The sequence below is a fragment of the Balaenoptera musculus genome, chromosome 7 (genome assembly GCF_009873245.2).
Source record: "Balaenoptera musculus isolate JJ_BM4_2016_0621 chromosome 7, mBalMus1.pri.v3, whole genome shotgun sequence".
Taxonomy (NCBI): domain Eukaryota; kingdom Metazoa; phylum Chordata; class Mammalia; order Artiodactyla; family Balaenopteridae; genus Balaenoptera; species Balaenoptera musculus.
In genome coordinates this window covers 89,350,322-89,366,228 of record NC_045791.1, presented here as the reverse complement: position 1 = coordinate 89,366,228, position 15,907 = coordinate 89,350,322, and the positions used below count along the sequence as shown (strand labels likewise).

Sequence of the window (15,907 nt, the reverse complement as noted above, 5' to 3'; positions counted from 1 at the left end):
TCTGTCTTCTCTTTATTATATAAAGCATATCCAACCTGTAAGTACTATCTTAAATGCCACTTACTTCGTGAAGCCTTCTCTGTCATCCCCGTGCTTCCCTGGAGTAAACATATCCCCCCCCCACCCACCGCCAGTTACATTTGTTTGATGTCCTACATTTTATGATATGCTTTCATATGGTAGCTCTATTAATAAGAAGTAAAATAGCTCTAAGGGTGTTGTATATACAATTGTACTTAATACTCAGAACAGCCCTAGGAGGCAGGTAATATCATTTTCTTGATTTTATAGACGAGAAAAATGAGACTGAGAGAGGTTTCTTGAGGTTTCTTAAGGTCATGTGGCTAAATAAATGAAACGGCCTGGCCTTAAACCCGAGGGTACTGAGTCTCTTAGCCATAGGCTCTAACTGCTTGCACTAACTGACTGTGCTTCCCCAATTTTATGACTTTTATATAGAGGATATTATTCCCAGTTTACATGGTAGGAAACAGGGGCGTGTTAAGTTACTTCTTAATGTTCTCATATGTAAAGGACTTAAACACAGGTATTCTAATCCAGCATTTCCATTATTCATCTAGTACCTCCTATGTTGCTTTGTAATTATTTTTTTTACCTTTTAACAAATGCACTCTATATGACTGACTAAAGTGTCTATTCATTAGGGGTAGGAAACAGGTAAGAACATTGCAAAAAAAATTGCCGCTGCTACATTGCAGAAAATAAAATTTGCTGGGTGGTTGTCCAGATTCATTTTTCTTAATCACAACTACACATTTTCTCTTTTTTGCTACTACTTGATACGTTTTCTTGATTATACATTTTTAACCAAACAATCCTGCATCTCAGGGCCAAATGTTGACTCTCTTTATTTCACACAGATAGTGAAGGGTTTATGGAAGAACATCAGGGAAAGAACTTCTGTAGCCTTGATGTTTGTTCCAGATTTTGGCAACCAGGGATATTTGAACCCAGGGTATGGAAAGCTGTTGGGCTCCTCTGTCACTTCAGTTAAGAGGCTCAGTAAAGCTGTTGAAGTGCATCGCCTGGCTTTGGTTCTTCCCTCTGTTGCCCTTGCTCTGTAATAGAAACCCTGCTCCATTTCTTATCTCTTTCTCTTTAGCGTGCCGGCAGCACTGCCTTCTGACCTGGTTTAAACGTCCTCAGTGACCTCTGGCAATCTAATGTTTGGGTCCCTTCGGGAATATGCCCACTCAGCTGGATTTTATAGTAATGATTTTACTTCTGACAGAAGTTTGGTTAACAATTTTGTACTCCCCTTATTAAAGAGAGAATTTCACAATGTAATTTGCTTCACAAACCTCCCACAGTTATGTTAAGCAGATGGTTGCCAAACACCAGTTCAAACTAGATTGCTCTTATATGAAATAAAATCCATGCTCAGAAAATCTGGCAGTGGAAGCTGGTCTGCCTCCAAAACAGGCTCTCAGACAAATTTCTCTTTACTCAAAGCTGGCAAACTACTACACCTGTATTCAACATGCAGTAAAGAAAATGTCAGATGGCACACATCGATTCAAAGTTACTCTTCTTTAACACACTGACATCCTTTTTTCTTTACTGGTAACTAGTTAACTGTTTTGCTTTTGGTGACATAGGGGAAATAGCAAGAATTTGGTAATCAGTTCTTGGTTCTAGTTTCAGATCTGGCTCTGAATAGATGTGTGACTTGGACATGTTACTTCACCCATTCTGAGCTTTAGTTTTCTCATCTGTAAAATGAGGGTAATATTGTATACTTCACAGAGCAGCTGTTGTGATTAATATCAGGTGATGCATGTAATGCACCTGAAGTCTTTCCTTTTATACAGTGGTCCTTTAGTTAATGTTATGTTGATGATGTTTTGTGTTTAAAACCTAATTCTATTATAATTATTTGTCACTTGTGGTTAATTTATGCATAGCCTATGTAACTTAAAAAAGTGGGAAGCAACCGAATAGCACAGGGAGATCAGCTCTGTGCTTTGTGACCACCTAGAGGGGTGGGATAGGGAGGGTGGGAGGGAGGGAGATGCAACAGGGAAGAGATATGGGAACATATGTATATGTATAACTGATTCACTTTATTATAAAGCAGAAACTAACACACCATTGTAAAGCAATTATACTCCAATAAAGATGTTAAAAAAAAAAAAGAAGTATGATAGGTAAATCAGCAACAACAGTTCAATAAGCATTTATTGAATGCCTGGTACGTGTAAGGGGAAGATGGTTTTACAATTGTGAATAAAGACAGCACTTCTTTTCAAAAATCTTATACCATAGGGAGCATAGAGTTAAGGCAAATATACTAATGAAATTACTGTAATGTGTCTTTGTGCTCAGGAAATACTTCATGAAAAAAGGTGGAAGATAAGTCAACTTCGAAGGTATGCTGATATTGACAGAAGTAGGGGAAAGATTCCAGAAAATAATAATAGGGGCCAGGGGGGAAAAAATAAGTAGAGATGTATAGGATAAGTTCCAGGAAGAATGACTAGAAAATGACTGGAAAAAGTATGAATAACTAATTGACTAATAGGATATATGGCCAAGAGCCATGATGGAACTGTGCTGTGGTGGTCCTTAAAGTCCATACCAGTACCTTTGTATTTAATTTGTAGGCAGTGAGCAGTCATGGAAGACATTTAGAAGAGCAATATGAGCTCTGCTTTAGGAAAATTAATCTAAAAACTGAACATACGATGAAATGGGGGAGTGGAGTGTGGCAAAAAACTGAAAAGAGACCCAGCTAGAAAGTTGTTGAAATTGTTCCAGGTGAGAAGGCATGGGGAATCTTAAAGAAGTTCTGTGTTGCCCACGAAAATGCACAAAAAGGAGTTGGATATGCAAGACATGGCACATATTGAATCTCTAGGACTTGGCAAATGCAATCATTCATTTAAAGGATGGATAAAGGGATAGACTGTTGTTTGCCTGTGGCATTTCTATTTAAACTAGGCTTATTTTCTCCACGTTGAACATTTCTCATGAACTAGATGTCTGCCAGAAAACAGAAACTTCACCCTTGGGCTACAGTGGTGCCACTGTGCTGGTCAATAAAGATGGGTAGTCTGATGATGGGCATGCTGTTTATGGTTGCATGCATTGTGGGAGACCTTTAGGGAGTGAGATGTCTAGGCTCCTTAGTTTTACTTTTTTTTCCAAGGAGGTAGAGAGGATACTTTTTTGGTATTTATTTTGTTGTGAAGATCTCTTTAAATGTAAATGAAATACTGCATGAGCTACTCATAGGTCTGATTTATCTTTGTAAAAAAAATTGACACAAGACTGTCAAAATGTGACAAAGGAAGTCCTAAAATGCCATCCTCTGTAACTGTTGGTTTAGAGATTAAAGTTGATTATACTGACTTATTCCTCAAATGGCTGTCTTTACCTACCACTGATAAGTCATAGCATGACAAGGAATATAGAAAAAGCAAGGATCAGGAAAAGGATTGAATATTGGCAGATTCTTCAGGAATTAGTTGTACTACATGGACCTACCCCTGCCTTAAGACCAAAGCAAATCTAAAAATTAGAAAGTAGTTCTTTTGAGTGGGCATATGCATCCCAGAGTTGATAGAAAGTATTAATTCTGTAGTTCAGTTTGTGGAAACTTATTTTTATTTTATCTGACTGATGTGGTCTTGAATTCCTGGTATCCTCTTCAACTGATGGACACAGTTTTATAACATCTGAAAGATCTATTTGCCCAGGACTGGTATTTGTCCTAAATATAATACAAATATTAGTTACTTGTTTAATTGGAGAGGCAGTATCATGTCATAGGAAGATGCGAAGCTAAGAGACAGACGATCTTGAGTTGATATCAGGCTCCCATTTACTACCTTTGCATCCGTGGGAAGGTTATTTAACAACCATGCCTCCGTTTGTTTATCTGTGTTTGCCCTACCTACAATCCACTGTGGTTCTGAGTATCCAATGAGACAATATGAATTTTTTAAATCATGAAGAATTATAGTAAGTTGTTATTTTTCTATTATTATTATTATTAAAAGGATTCTAAATCCTTAGTGTAAAGAGACTATTTTATCTAGCCTGCTGTTTTCAGGAGCATCAAGTGTTATTTTTCCCATATTTCAGGTGATGCAGGTGGCTGAGTCAAAATAAACAAATTTCCCAAAAGGTCCCAGAACTAGTTAAGTGGCAGAAAGGGAGGTAAAGACCCTGGTTTCCTGCAATCAGGTGCAGAGTAACTCTTTTCTACACTGTTTTTAGAATAGTAGTCATATTTCAGAAACCAGCACTGTCTTGATCTATTACCCTACTAGGTTTAAGAAATACATAGTCTAACTATATTGGGGAAAGGAGAGAGAGAGTGGGGGGAGGACGAGAAAATGAGGTGATGTGATGTGCAGACAGAATGCTACCTACAAATGGCTCAGCTGCAGTTCACTGACACCAGTGTCTAGACTTGTCCAACCATTTCTAAAACGAATACTTTAAGGATGTTATGAGGGAGCTGTTTTGCAAGACTTACGCATTTATTTACTCACAGTTAAAAGGAACAAAGTTTTTATATTGTGTGAAATTTTGTTGAGGAAATTTGTTGAAAAATGATTGCACATACCTTAATATAATTTTTGTTGTGAGGATTTTACTTTCATTGTTTAGACGGTTGTAAGTTCATTAGTAAATAATTGTGCTTTACATCAGAGTTTCGAAAGCAGTTTGTTTTTTTAACACATTATTTAAACAGCTGCTGGGCTGTTAACATGGATTTAATCATGTTTGGTGTTTCTTTTTTGAACGTTTAAATGAGAGTTGTATTAGCTCAGAAGCAACTTCAACAGATTATTAGATAGACATATTGATTCAATTAGTGTGTATAACACCGTTTCAAGTATCTGGCATAGCCCTGGAGAAATTGATGCTTATAAGTAATAACACCCCTTAAGTGCCCCCTTGAATGTTCACACAACAGAAACCAAGCGTATGAAAGTCCACTTATACATCACACCTGAAAGATTTTTTTTCCCAGTTTGATAAGAATGGCATTTTAGCTCTCTTTTATTATTAGCACTGTGAAAGAAATATTTAACTCCTGTAGTATTTGCTTCCTTTAAAAATTGAGTTGAAAAATATAATTTGGAAATTAAACAGAAATAAATCACTAAGTGGATAGTAATTGATCTAGAAGGCCTATTTTATACTCCGTAAGATCAATAAATATTATATCCTTTCAAATACAGCAAATAAATCATAATCCCTTTGCATTATTTTCCTGGCTAGGGAATTTCAGTAATCTGTTCGTGGATTAGTAGAATCAACTCATACTAACAATAAAGTTTTAAGTTGTATAAAGTTTAATTTAGATTTAAAAAAATATTTTAATAATGATATTTTAGGTTCTGGTTACTATGATTTTTCAAAACTTGACATTTTAAAAAAGATAGGATTATCTGTGAAAACCTCATTCTAAGGATGAGGATAGAATTTATTCCTTCAATTTGGTAATTCAAAATTAACTGGATCTACTTCACCATATGTGTAAAAAATGATCTTTTCCCCCAAATTTTAAAAATTGAGAATTTTGTATGATTTGAAGCCATCTGGTGCCAGACATTGCAAAATCATATGCCACCTTGCATAAGTGGGTAATTTGGTGAAGTTATGAAGTAAAAAATAGGAAATGTCCAATTTCTAAGGAAAAGCTTCTTCACATTTATGTACTGTTTAGGTCAATAAATTCAAATTACATATGTTAGTAAAATATTTCCTGTACTTTTACTCATAAACTCTTTCATGACCTGGGTATATACCATCCTGCTAATATAGGCTTCTTACTTAAGTGAAAAATATTCTTCAGCTTTTAGTCTTAAACCTTCATAATCAGTCACTTTTAGCAAAGTATTAGGCAAACAATAAATATTTTCTGGTTCAATGAGTTTTAAAGAGAATTCCATTTTGGTCCTTGTGTCTTCTTGGTTGAGGTGGGTGAGATCTATTTTGTGAGGTCTATTAGTGTATGTAACAACATTGTACATTTCATTTTCCATTTTATTTTTAAGTGGTATACATTTCGGTTTTGAATTGTCTTTAATTTTCGAAGTATAATGAGAGTAGTAAAGAAAATTTCAGTATGAAATAGACAATTAAAATAATGTTTTAACAGCTTCACAAAATAACATAATTTTTCCCCATTTGGTTTTCTGCCTTTTTTTTAAAAAAAACAGTGATCTATATATGTTTAGCTGTGTAAATACCCTTATTCAGTTATCCTTTTATTTAATACCATGTTACTGAATTTAAGGCAAGTCTAGTGTGACTTTATCCACTCAGTATTATGTTTCTCGAAACAATGATAATTATGAAGGCTTTGCGTGTAGAGAGCACAGTGTAGTTACTGAAGAAACTTCTACAATTGAAATTTGTTTGGCCTGGGAGTCATTTATAAGAGCTTTTGTGTGAGTCTCTTTACTTCTCGACATTGGGATGATTACATGTAAATGGGAGGTGATTAAACCATGCGTTTTTATAGCATCTATAAACTATATCCTAAAGTTCAAAAATAGTAGTTTGAAAGCATAAAGAAGAGGGGGATAAAGCTTTAATTCATAAACATGTTTGCATTATAAAGCAATTTTTTGCATAAATATATATGTGGACTGTTTTAACATGAAATATATTCAAAGCTTTGTCTATGTAAAATTGATTATGAAAGTCTTTTTGATTAACTGTTATTATCCTTTAACTGTGTTCACAAACCTCCAAGTCTACTAAACAAAAAATCACTATAACAATGAACTTTTTCTTGATGCTTTAAAATTTGACTTTTCTTTGTTTTAAACTGTGAACTATATCATCTCCTTTAAGAAAAAAAAAGATACCTACGTTAAGCATATTTATTTATTAAAAATATTCAAATATCTATATATTATAGTTATTTGTGACTACAGTATCAAATAACAAAGAACAAATTGATCAATTAAAATCTTATTTCACATCTTTTCATTGCTAATCATTCATTCTGACAAAATATTTTTATTAAACTGTTACTGCTTGTCAGTATATAAAAGTATATGTAAATTCCCACAGATATGTTTAAATTTTACATTCTTCATTTCGTAGCAAGAAAATAAGCTTGAAAAATAATTGTTGGTATTGAGATTTATAATAACAAGCTTTCTTTTCACTCACACTAGCAAGTTCTTATCTTCATAGAAATTAGCCATTTATGAGGATGCCTTTCTGTTAACCAAATTGTAAAAGAAGTATTATATGAAGAGTTAAAATTTAAAGATTTGGTAACTCATGTACTATGATTATTATACAATGATTAATAATTATAATAGCTTTATATATTGTAACTACAATTATAACTCATTTATTAATATATAAATTATAATTTAGAGTATAAATTTACCAAACATTTGAATTTAATCATTAATGAGTTAAAATATTAGCTGTTCTGCGTTAATTAGAAACATCCTAAACAGTAAAAATAAATCATAGGAGAATTTCTTTTATGTTCTTTGAGTAGGGAAATTTTTTCTATTTAACAGTTAAAATTCAGACCACTTTAAGTAATCACTTTTTGTCCTAGAATTTCAACTTAATTTTAGTAGGATGGGTTAAAAATTAATTAGAATGGAATTTTGTTTGTACATAGGCCATCACATTAATGCAAAACTTAATCTATGCTATGTATGTATTAAAATGTGTTTCATTTTATTGATTTACTATATCAATAAATATACTCTATTTACTACAGTAATAGTGTGTACATCCATACATGGCAAACATATAATTCCTTAGAGTATAATATTGTTAGAGAAAAGATGACTATAATTTTCCACTTTTTCTGTATTTCAGTGCTAATAAACATTTTTTTTTTGGATATTCATTTCAAGTATATTCTTCTGTGGATAGAAATTCTAAGTATAATTGTAATATCCAATAAATTGTTAAATGACATATTTACCCATGTTTGATACTATGTTTTGATGTCCATATTATAATATTCCCACTAGGGAAAAGATGATACTTTTTAGTGTAACATCAAGTCATATCCTTCATAATTTTGTACTGTTTTGAAATTTAAGAGGCCTATAGTTTCAGACCCAAAACCCACTCTTGTAGGTATACATTTCTTCAGTTCTCAAAATGAAATGCTAGTAGACCTTATACTCATTAAAGGTAGCTTATCAGTATTGACTAGTTCAGGAATGTAAATGATGGCATTGCTGCGAAGTTTGTGATCTTTAGGACATCGCTTAAATGTGCGGGAAAATTTGCTCACAGGCTGGTATATGAAGTCATGCTGCATAAAGTCATACTTTTCATTTGTTTTCTTCTTAATATTTCTTTTAAATGACTGACTAACAATTGTGGATGAAATGTGGGACTACCTAGGGTAACCAATAGTATTTTACATTAATTAGAAAATTGTTCCTTCTCAGAAAAAATATGGAAAAATTTCTTGGAATATGGAAAATTCTATTGAAGCAAGACACAGAATCCAGAAGCCATAATTGAAAATGTTAAAAATTCAAAATGTAAAAAATTCAAAATGTAAAATTAGCATACATGCCAAAAAATACCCTAGAGTAAAAAGATAAACCAAAATTTTTGCAAAACATATCAGACACAGCGCTAAGTTCCTTAGTATATAAAGCATTTAAATTCAGTGAGAAAGGCTGACAACCTAGTAGAAAAATGGGCAAAGAACTTTGATAGGCAGTTCTAAAAAAAAAAAAAACAACAAAAAACACACATTTAAACATAGAAAAAGATGCCCAACTTCATTCACAATAAAAAAAATGCATATTAAAAATCTAAAGTACAATAACCAGTGTTTATCAGATTAACAGTTCTGTGTGGTATTATACAATAGTGTCTATAATAGCACTAAACAAGAAGTAATCTTAAAAGCCTGGATGAATGAATTATATTTGTAAAGTAGATTTTATGCAGGTATTAGAAAGAACAGTGTAGATTTCTGTGTATGGAAAATATTGAACAGATGTTAATTGAAGAAAGGAAAGTTAAAGTCAGATAAATTGTACAGTCCAATTTGTGTAAAAAGAGAGACTATATATACACACATGTACACACATACATATACACACACACAGTTCTAAACAGAAGACAAGGATAGGGGTTGTTTTTGAGACCAGAACTGAAGAATGGGTGAACTTTGGGTAGAAAAGGACTTAATTTTCACTTTTCATCCTTTATGATGATTAATTTTTCGTTGCTATGTTAATAGATACTTTAAACATATTTTTTAAAAAAGCTTAAAGAAAGAAGATTCTAAATCAAGTAAAATACCTCAGGGAATACTGCCTGAAATACCTCCTATATGCCATAGATTTCTTTAGCATACTGGGGATATTAAGATGGAAAAATATTGTCTTTACTCTTCTCAAAACCCAGTAAAGCAGTCCTAATTTGTAAATAGGGTAAAACTCAAGGGAGTAGATATCTTATTAGAGATCAGGCAAGAAGACTGTCTATCCCTTTGTAGATCTTGGGATAGTTTACATACTATAAGTTAATTGATCTTTACAAAAACCTTATGGAATAAAAAGAGCACTGTATGTCCAAGGATAAATAATAGTAAGCCCATTTTTTTATATTTACACATTTAATGCTTACATCTGCCCTAGGAAGTGGGTACTGTTATCATCCCAGTGTTGTAGAGGACATAGAGAACTTAAGTAACTTGCAGAAGGTGACACTGCTTACTAAGTGCCACTGCTGGGATCTTCACTCTTAATAGCTAAACTATTCTGCTTAAACTTTATTCTGTAATCTGAATTCATCTCCACAAATGAAAGACGTAAGATTCAGAGGTTAAATAATTAGTTCAAGATTATACTGCAGTTAATGTCAAAGCCAGTTCTCCTAAATCCAGGGATCCCCACAATGTACCACACTGCCTGTAGTTCACAGGGGAGAAAGGGAAGAGTCATTTTGATAATATGTACTACCTATCATGAGTACTAACGACAAATCACAGAAGGGGTGGTTTCTCTAAGAAAACAATTGCAGTAAAAAGAACTTACTTCCTTTTTATGAAAATAGTTCCTCTATTCAAGAAATACCAAATAATTTGTTTTGCTTAGTAACTTTGATATGGTTTCTTGAGGCATTTTCAAGATCACTGGATAAAAAACTGGTATTCATTTAAAGCTTGTTTCTCTTGTGAAAGAACTCTGTCAGCAATCCATAATGAGGGCTGTGCTAACAAAATTCCAACTTTTCTGTGGGATGATCCAAAAACAGCAAACAGAAGGCATTGAATTTCTTAACAGTCACAAGTGCGTGCATGCATGCTATGCCATTCCTGTCATTCACTGCTTTTTGGTGTGCATAGATTAAAGTTGGAATACTTTGATTTGCAGACTAATATGTTCCATAAAGAACTTTTTTCGCATAGGAAAAAAAAAGAGTAGCTTAAGAGCACGTGAGGTCTGTGCACTCTGCCCTTCATTTATACAGCTCTCAACTGAATGTATGTGTTTAGTCTGATTTTAGGATATTTGCCTTGACAGTGTGCCTTCATATGTCTAAGATATTTGCTGGATTAAGATCCTGGGTTGTTTCTCTTGATATAAAAAAGAAAAAAGAAAATATGGTTCTGATGAACCTAGGGGCAGGATAGGAATAAAGACGCAGACGTAGAGAATGGACTTGAGGACACAGGGAGGGGGTAGGGTAAGCTGGGACGAAGTGAGAGAGGAGCGTTGACATATACACACTACCAAATGTAAAATAGACAGCTAGTGGGAAGCAGCCGCATAGCACAGGGAGATCAACTCGAAGCTTTGTGACCACCTAGAGGGGTGGAATAGGCAGGGTGGGAGGGAGACGCAAGAGGGAGGGGATATGGGGATATATGTATACATATAGCCGATTCACTTTGTTATACAGCAGAAACTAACACAACATTATAAAGCAATTATACTCGAATAAAGATGTTAAAGAAAAAAAAAAAAAGCAGGTTTATGCAAGTACCCTGATGGGAAACAGAGACTATGAAGTGTATATATAATGATTGTTACATTCAGAAGAGGTGTAGCTCAATGGGTTAAGTAGTAACTAATCTTGTCTTTTTCATAATCCTACCTCAGTCTCAGTAGCCTTAGTGACAAACTCAATAGTATAACAATACCAGTTGATCTTGAGCTTTCCTAAGCCATCTTCACTGTCATGCCAGAGCTTCACGGAAATATCATAGAACACAGTATGTATTAACATTGCCTGGGGGATGGACCATATTCTACTTAGTATAGCATTCTCAACCATGTTAACAGAATGGCAGTGGGTGGAAAAGAGATGTAGGTGACAACACATAACATGCATTTTTAAAATGTCTTTCTTCTTTTTAAATTACAGCAAATTCAGTAAAGCTAGAAATGCAGAGTGATGAAGAGTGTGACAGGAAACCCCTGAGCCGCGAAGACGAGATCAGGGGCCATGATGAGGGTAGCAGCCTAGAAGAACCCCTAATTGAAAGCAGCGAGGTGGCAGACAACAGGAAAGTCCAGGAGCTTCAAGGCGAGGGAGGAATCCGGCTTCCGAATGGTAAACTGAAATGTGACGTCTGTGGCATGGTTTGCATTGGGCCCAATGTGCTTATGGTACATAAAAGGAGTCACACTGGTAAGCAGCTGAAAGAATAACCTGATGACTGCCTGTGACATCTGATGTTGATATTACCTGACATCTATTCTCTTTCCTTTTTATTCAGGGGTGGCAATGGTGAAACTACCTTTTCAGAATTCTGCTAGTATTGGATTGCTGAAAAGCAGAGAGTAGCCTGGGTCTTGACTTCCAGCCTTCAAATCTGAATAGCATATCAAAAAGAAGTTTGGGATTCAGTTTCCACAGTTCTTAATATAGCAAAAATATGATAAGGGTTCAAAAGGTATAGGAGAATTTCATTGTGTAACTTGATCTTTTTGTATTCCTATACATATTTTACCATACCCATGGGCAGGTAATAGAGTTTGCTAGCTAAACGTTTATACGATAACATGGTACTCATGCATTTATGTAAGGATCGATCATTTTCATCTTGTCTAGTTAACTTCTTGGAATACAGTTTCCAATCAATCTTTGCCTACCATGGGTCTCTGTAGAAGGCAGATATTTATCTTCCCCAGTTCCAGGATGTCACCATCTTCCTGCAATTTTTAACTATAACTCCTGCAAGGAGATACGTAGGGTAGAATACAGCAAAGGGTGGTAGGAATGTGTAATCACAGAATCAGGTGAGGAAAGAGACCTCAGGTTAATTTAATATATACTTTAAGACCTTTGAGTAATGTGAAAAACCAACTCAGTGAGAAAGCCTTATTTAAACCTCTTCAAATCCTTTGGTAAAAATTTTTTTAAATTTCTTTTTAATGTAAAACACAAGAAATGAGATTGTGGCAAGGTAGGCGGATCGTTGACCCAGAAAAATTCAAATTTATATGAAATTTGATTTAAAGGTAATGATAGCTTAAACTGTAATGCAGAGTAGTATTATACAGCAAAATAGTAATAACTCATACACTCAGAGTTTTAAAATATGACACTCTTTTGGAAGAGAGATAAATCACAGTAAAGACATTGATTTAAAAGATTGACTTCTAGATAATCAATTTCATAAGTAGATGCTTAAAACATGAGAGATACCAGGGACATTGATGTCTTCTTAGTCCAAACCTCTCACTTACACATGAAGAAACTGAAGCCCAAAACAGTCAAGTGATTTATCCATGATCCCATATGTGGTTAAGGGCATTGTGAGGCTAGGATCAAGGTTTCCTGATGTCCAGAGTGGTTTTGTTCCAATATTCTATGCTTGGTATATCAATATATCAATACTTTATGGTGAGGTATTACTATAAGGCTGATATTTTAATTATAGTGAGAAATTACACATTAAAATCAGTGTTATCTTAAACAAAATCATCAGCTTTAGGGCTTACACTCTTATCCAACCATATAGTCAGTTACATTTTTACTTTTTTGTTTTGAATTTCCTTTTTAAATAGCATCATGATTTTTAAATATTTTTTAAGTTTATAGTAATATTTGTATTACTAATGACAATTTTTTTTTAATTTTTAAAAATGTCTCATGGAAAAATTAAAAGATCAAGCTTGGTACCATATTTGATAAGAGAAAAAGGAAAAGGCTGTAAAGTAGTGAGGCTACTTTTCTTCTATGCTCATGAAGTAATTCCAACTGCAGTTCTAAAAGAAGAGTTCCACAAAGTTATGATGTATTCATCATCTCAGAGTGATTATATTGAGGAAGATAACACTCAGATGTCTAACTTCTCCCATCTAGCAATGTAGAAACTAAACAAAATTAGTCTAATGACTTTTCAGTTGAATTGCATATAGTGTTCATTTTAAGGCTGAAAAATATATTTTAAAAAATTTTGTAAGATATTTAATCAACCTTTTATGGTCTGAGTTAAGAATATTCAAAGAATCTGAATATACTCTGTTGAAAATTTAGGTTAATTGATGTTTCACTGTAACTGCAGTGATTTTCATGAGGATTGTTGGTTTATAAACACAGTTAACAATTGCATACCTACTGTACTGTCCATTTGATATTTTTTACTCTAGTAGAGTTGAAAACCATCTAACTAACATGGAAAGTGTTTCTAAATAGTTATACAGATTTCCACAAGTCCTAGGAGTATGGGATTCACTCAGCTACTAAAGGAAAGGAAAATAGACTGAACAACTATTTAAAGTACTCCTGGAACTCTATGAACTTTTATTGTTAATAAATATTTATTAGAGTATTGGAAAAATTAGTACACTTTCCTCAGATCTGGGAGGTTTTTCTTAAAGTTGCTAGCCATTCGTAGAGGAGTTGGGATACCTGCCATACATTGTTAACCGTGAAATTGTGATGTGTCTTTAAATTAGCCATTTTTATATGTATTTCTGATGACCCAGTTTATACATCTGAGTGGGTCATGACATTTTCAACTCCATTTTAGCAATATGAGAATAGAAAGTCTACTTGTATTTCTTTAGATTGGAAAAAAAATATATAGTCAAAATATAGTCATTAACCAAATGTTTTCTCCTTAATTTGATGAACTGTCTTCATTTTAGAACTTCCCCCTCTCACCAACTATTTATAGCTCGCTAGTATAAAAGACTCTGTCTTAAATCCTTAAAAGCCTTTGAGAAACATATGCTTGTTTCTATGAGCGTTTAGCTCATGGAATGTCTAATATAAAATTGATAGTGGAAAAAGATACATAACCACCCAATTCATTAAACTGACATGGAGTATCATATCTAATTCACTTCTTCTTCTTTCTCTTTCATACTCTACTAAAGTGCCAATTCCAGCGTCTTTTTTAATGGCTTGGTGCTATTTCTTTGGTATTGCTACTTTAGTAGGTAATCAGGTAATATTGTCATCGGATACTCCAGGCACTCTTCACTGGGAATACAGGGAGAAGAAAAGAAATAGGGGTAGTAAATCAATTCATGCATAAACACAAATTGATACAAACACTATAAATATAGAATATCCTTAATTTTGCATCTCTTTGGGGTAGAGTACTGTTACCCTTGTAACTAAGTTTTCAGCATCATATTTTGTCCATTGCAGCTTTGTAGAGCCATTCTCTTGCCCTAAGGCCCTCTCTACACGTGGTTGGGATTTTTCATATTTGTAGGTGGTTGTTCCATGCAACACAGGCAAACCCTCTGTCTTTGATTCACCAAAGCAAATTGATGCATGTATACTTGCATTTCAATTGAATAAACACAGATCTAGAAATATGTTTATGAAAGTATATAAAATATTGAAATATAATTTATTCCATAATAAGAATAGTAGATAACTTCACCCAGTGAATAAAAATGGTCCTTGAGTAGATTAGAAGATTAAAAAAAAAAACAGATTGAGAATGGAAATAAAGAATAGCATGGCTATGTGACTATATATATCTTAATTGTTCTCCTGGATCCAGAGTTGTTAATCCAGACTTTGGTGCCCACCCATGGGAGGATTAGTTATCACAGATACAATAGCCCACTTGATGTTTTTGAATTGGACTTACTCTTTAATGTCACTAATGTATTTAGTAAATTTGTGGGTTTCTCCTGAAATTTGCTTTTATTTACATCTGAAGAAAGTGATTAATATATATATATATTTTAGACAAGGTCTAAACCAACCTGAAAAGGACCAATTGATTCAGTCTATTTATTAAAGAAAAAACAAATTATTATAAAAGAAATAACCAAGATGTGTTGTTTCAAGTTACATAGACAATATGGGTAGTCAACTGAACCTTTCAGTTAGTTATCAGATTTTACACATACCTCTGAAATTAATAGGCCAGGAAAATCAGTATTTCTTAAAGCTTCATCTGATTGAAATCAAAGTGCATTATTATCATAGTCTCTTTCCTCTTATCAAAAATGGGCGCACGACTGATTACCTTCATCATGCTTCTTTCTTTACTTCCCATGGCCATGGGAACAGAATTAGCAAACGCCTTCACACTAAGACTTACTCACTCAGCAACACGGCAGTGTCTCTGGATATAACTAGACATTTCTCCTACCCTTTTAAAGATGATCATATAAATTCAGAAGTAATTCTTATTAAAAAATATTTGAGGATATCTGGAATATTTTATAAATGTAACCTAACAACTAAATTACCCTGTCATTAGTCTCATAAAACTCAATTAAGTAAATTAAAAATTATTTTTAAAAAATGATCATTATAATTTTTTTAGATTAGCATTATTCTGAATGATGAATTCAGTAACCTAAATTAGGAATTTTTAAATATTTCAGCTCAAAGACTGTAGGAGGCTTAAAGAAAATCAAAATTAGCATGCTACAGGAGTATTTTCCAAAGGCAAACATGATTTCAAATATTTTTGTTCACC

General features: G+C 33.5%; 1 protein-coding gene across 7 annotated transcripts in view; it reads left to right on the top strand.

Annotated features, from left to right (window-relative positions):
- Positions 1 to 15,907, top strand: part of IKZF2 (IKAROS family zinc finger 2) — a 176,416-nt gene that overhangs the window by 91,852 nt on the left and 68,657 nt on the right. For 6 of the 7 annotated variants that reach the window (XM_036858412.1, XM_036858415.1, XM_036858408.1 and 3 more), the window contains one exon: positions 11,368 to 11,634. In XM_036858412.1, the coding sequence (XP_036714307.1) occupies positions 11,368 to 11,634 (267 nt within the window). The remainder of the gene's footprint in view (positions 1 to 11,367; positions 11,635 to 15,907) is intronic. The other variant, XM_036858414.1, reaches the window with a different exon arrangement.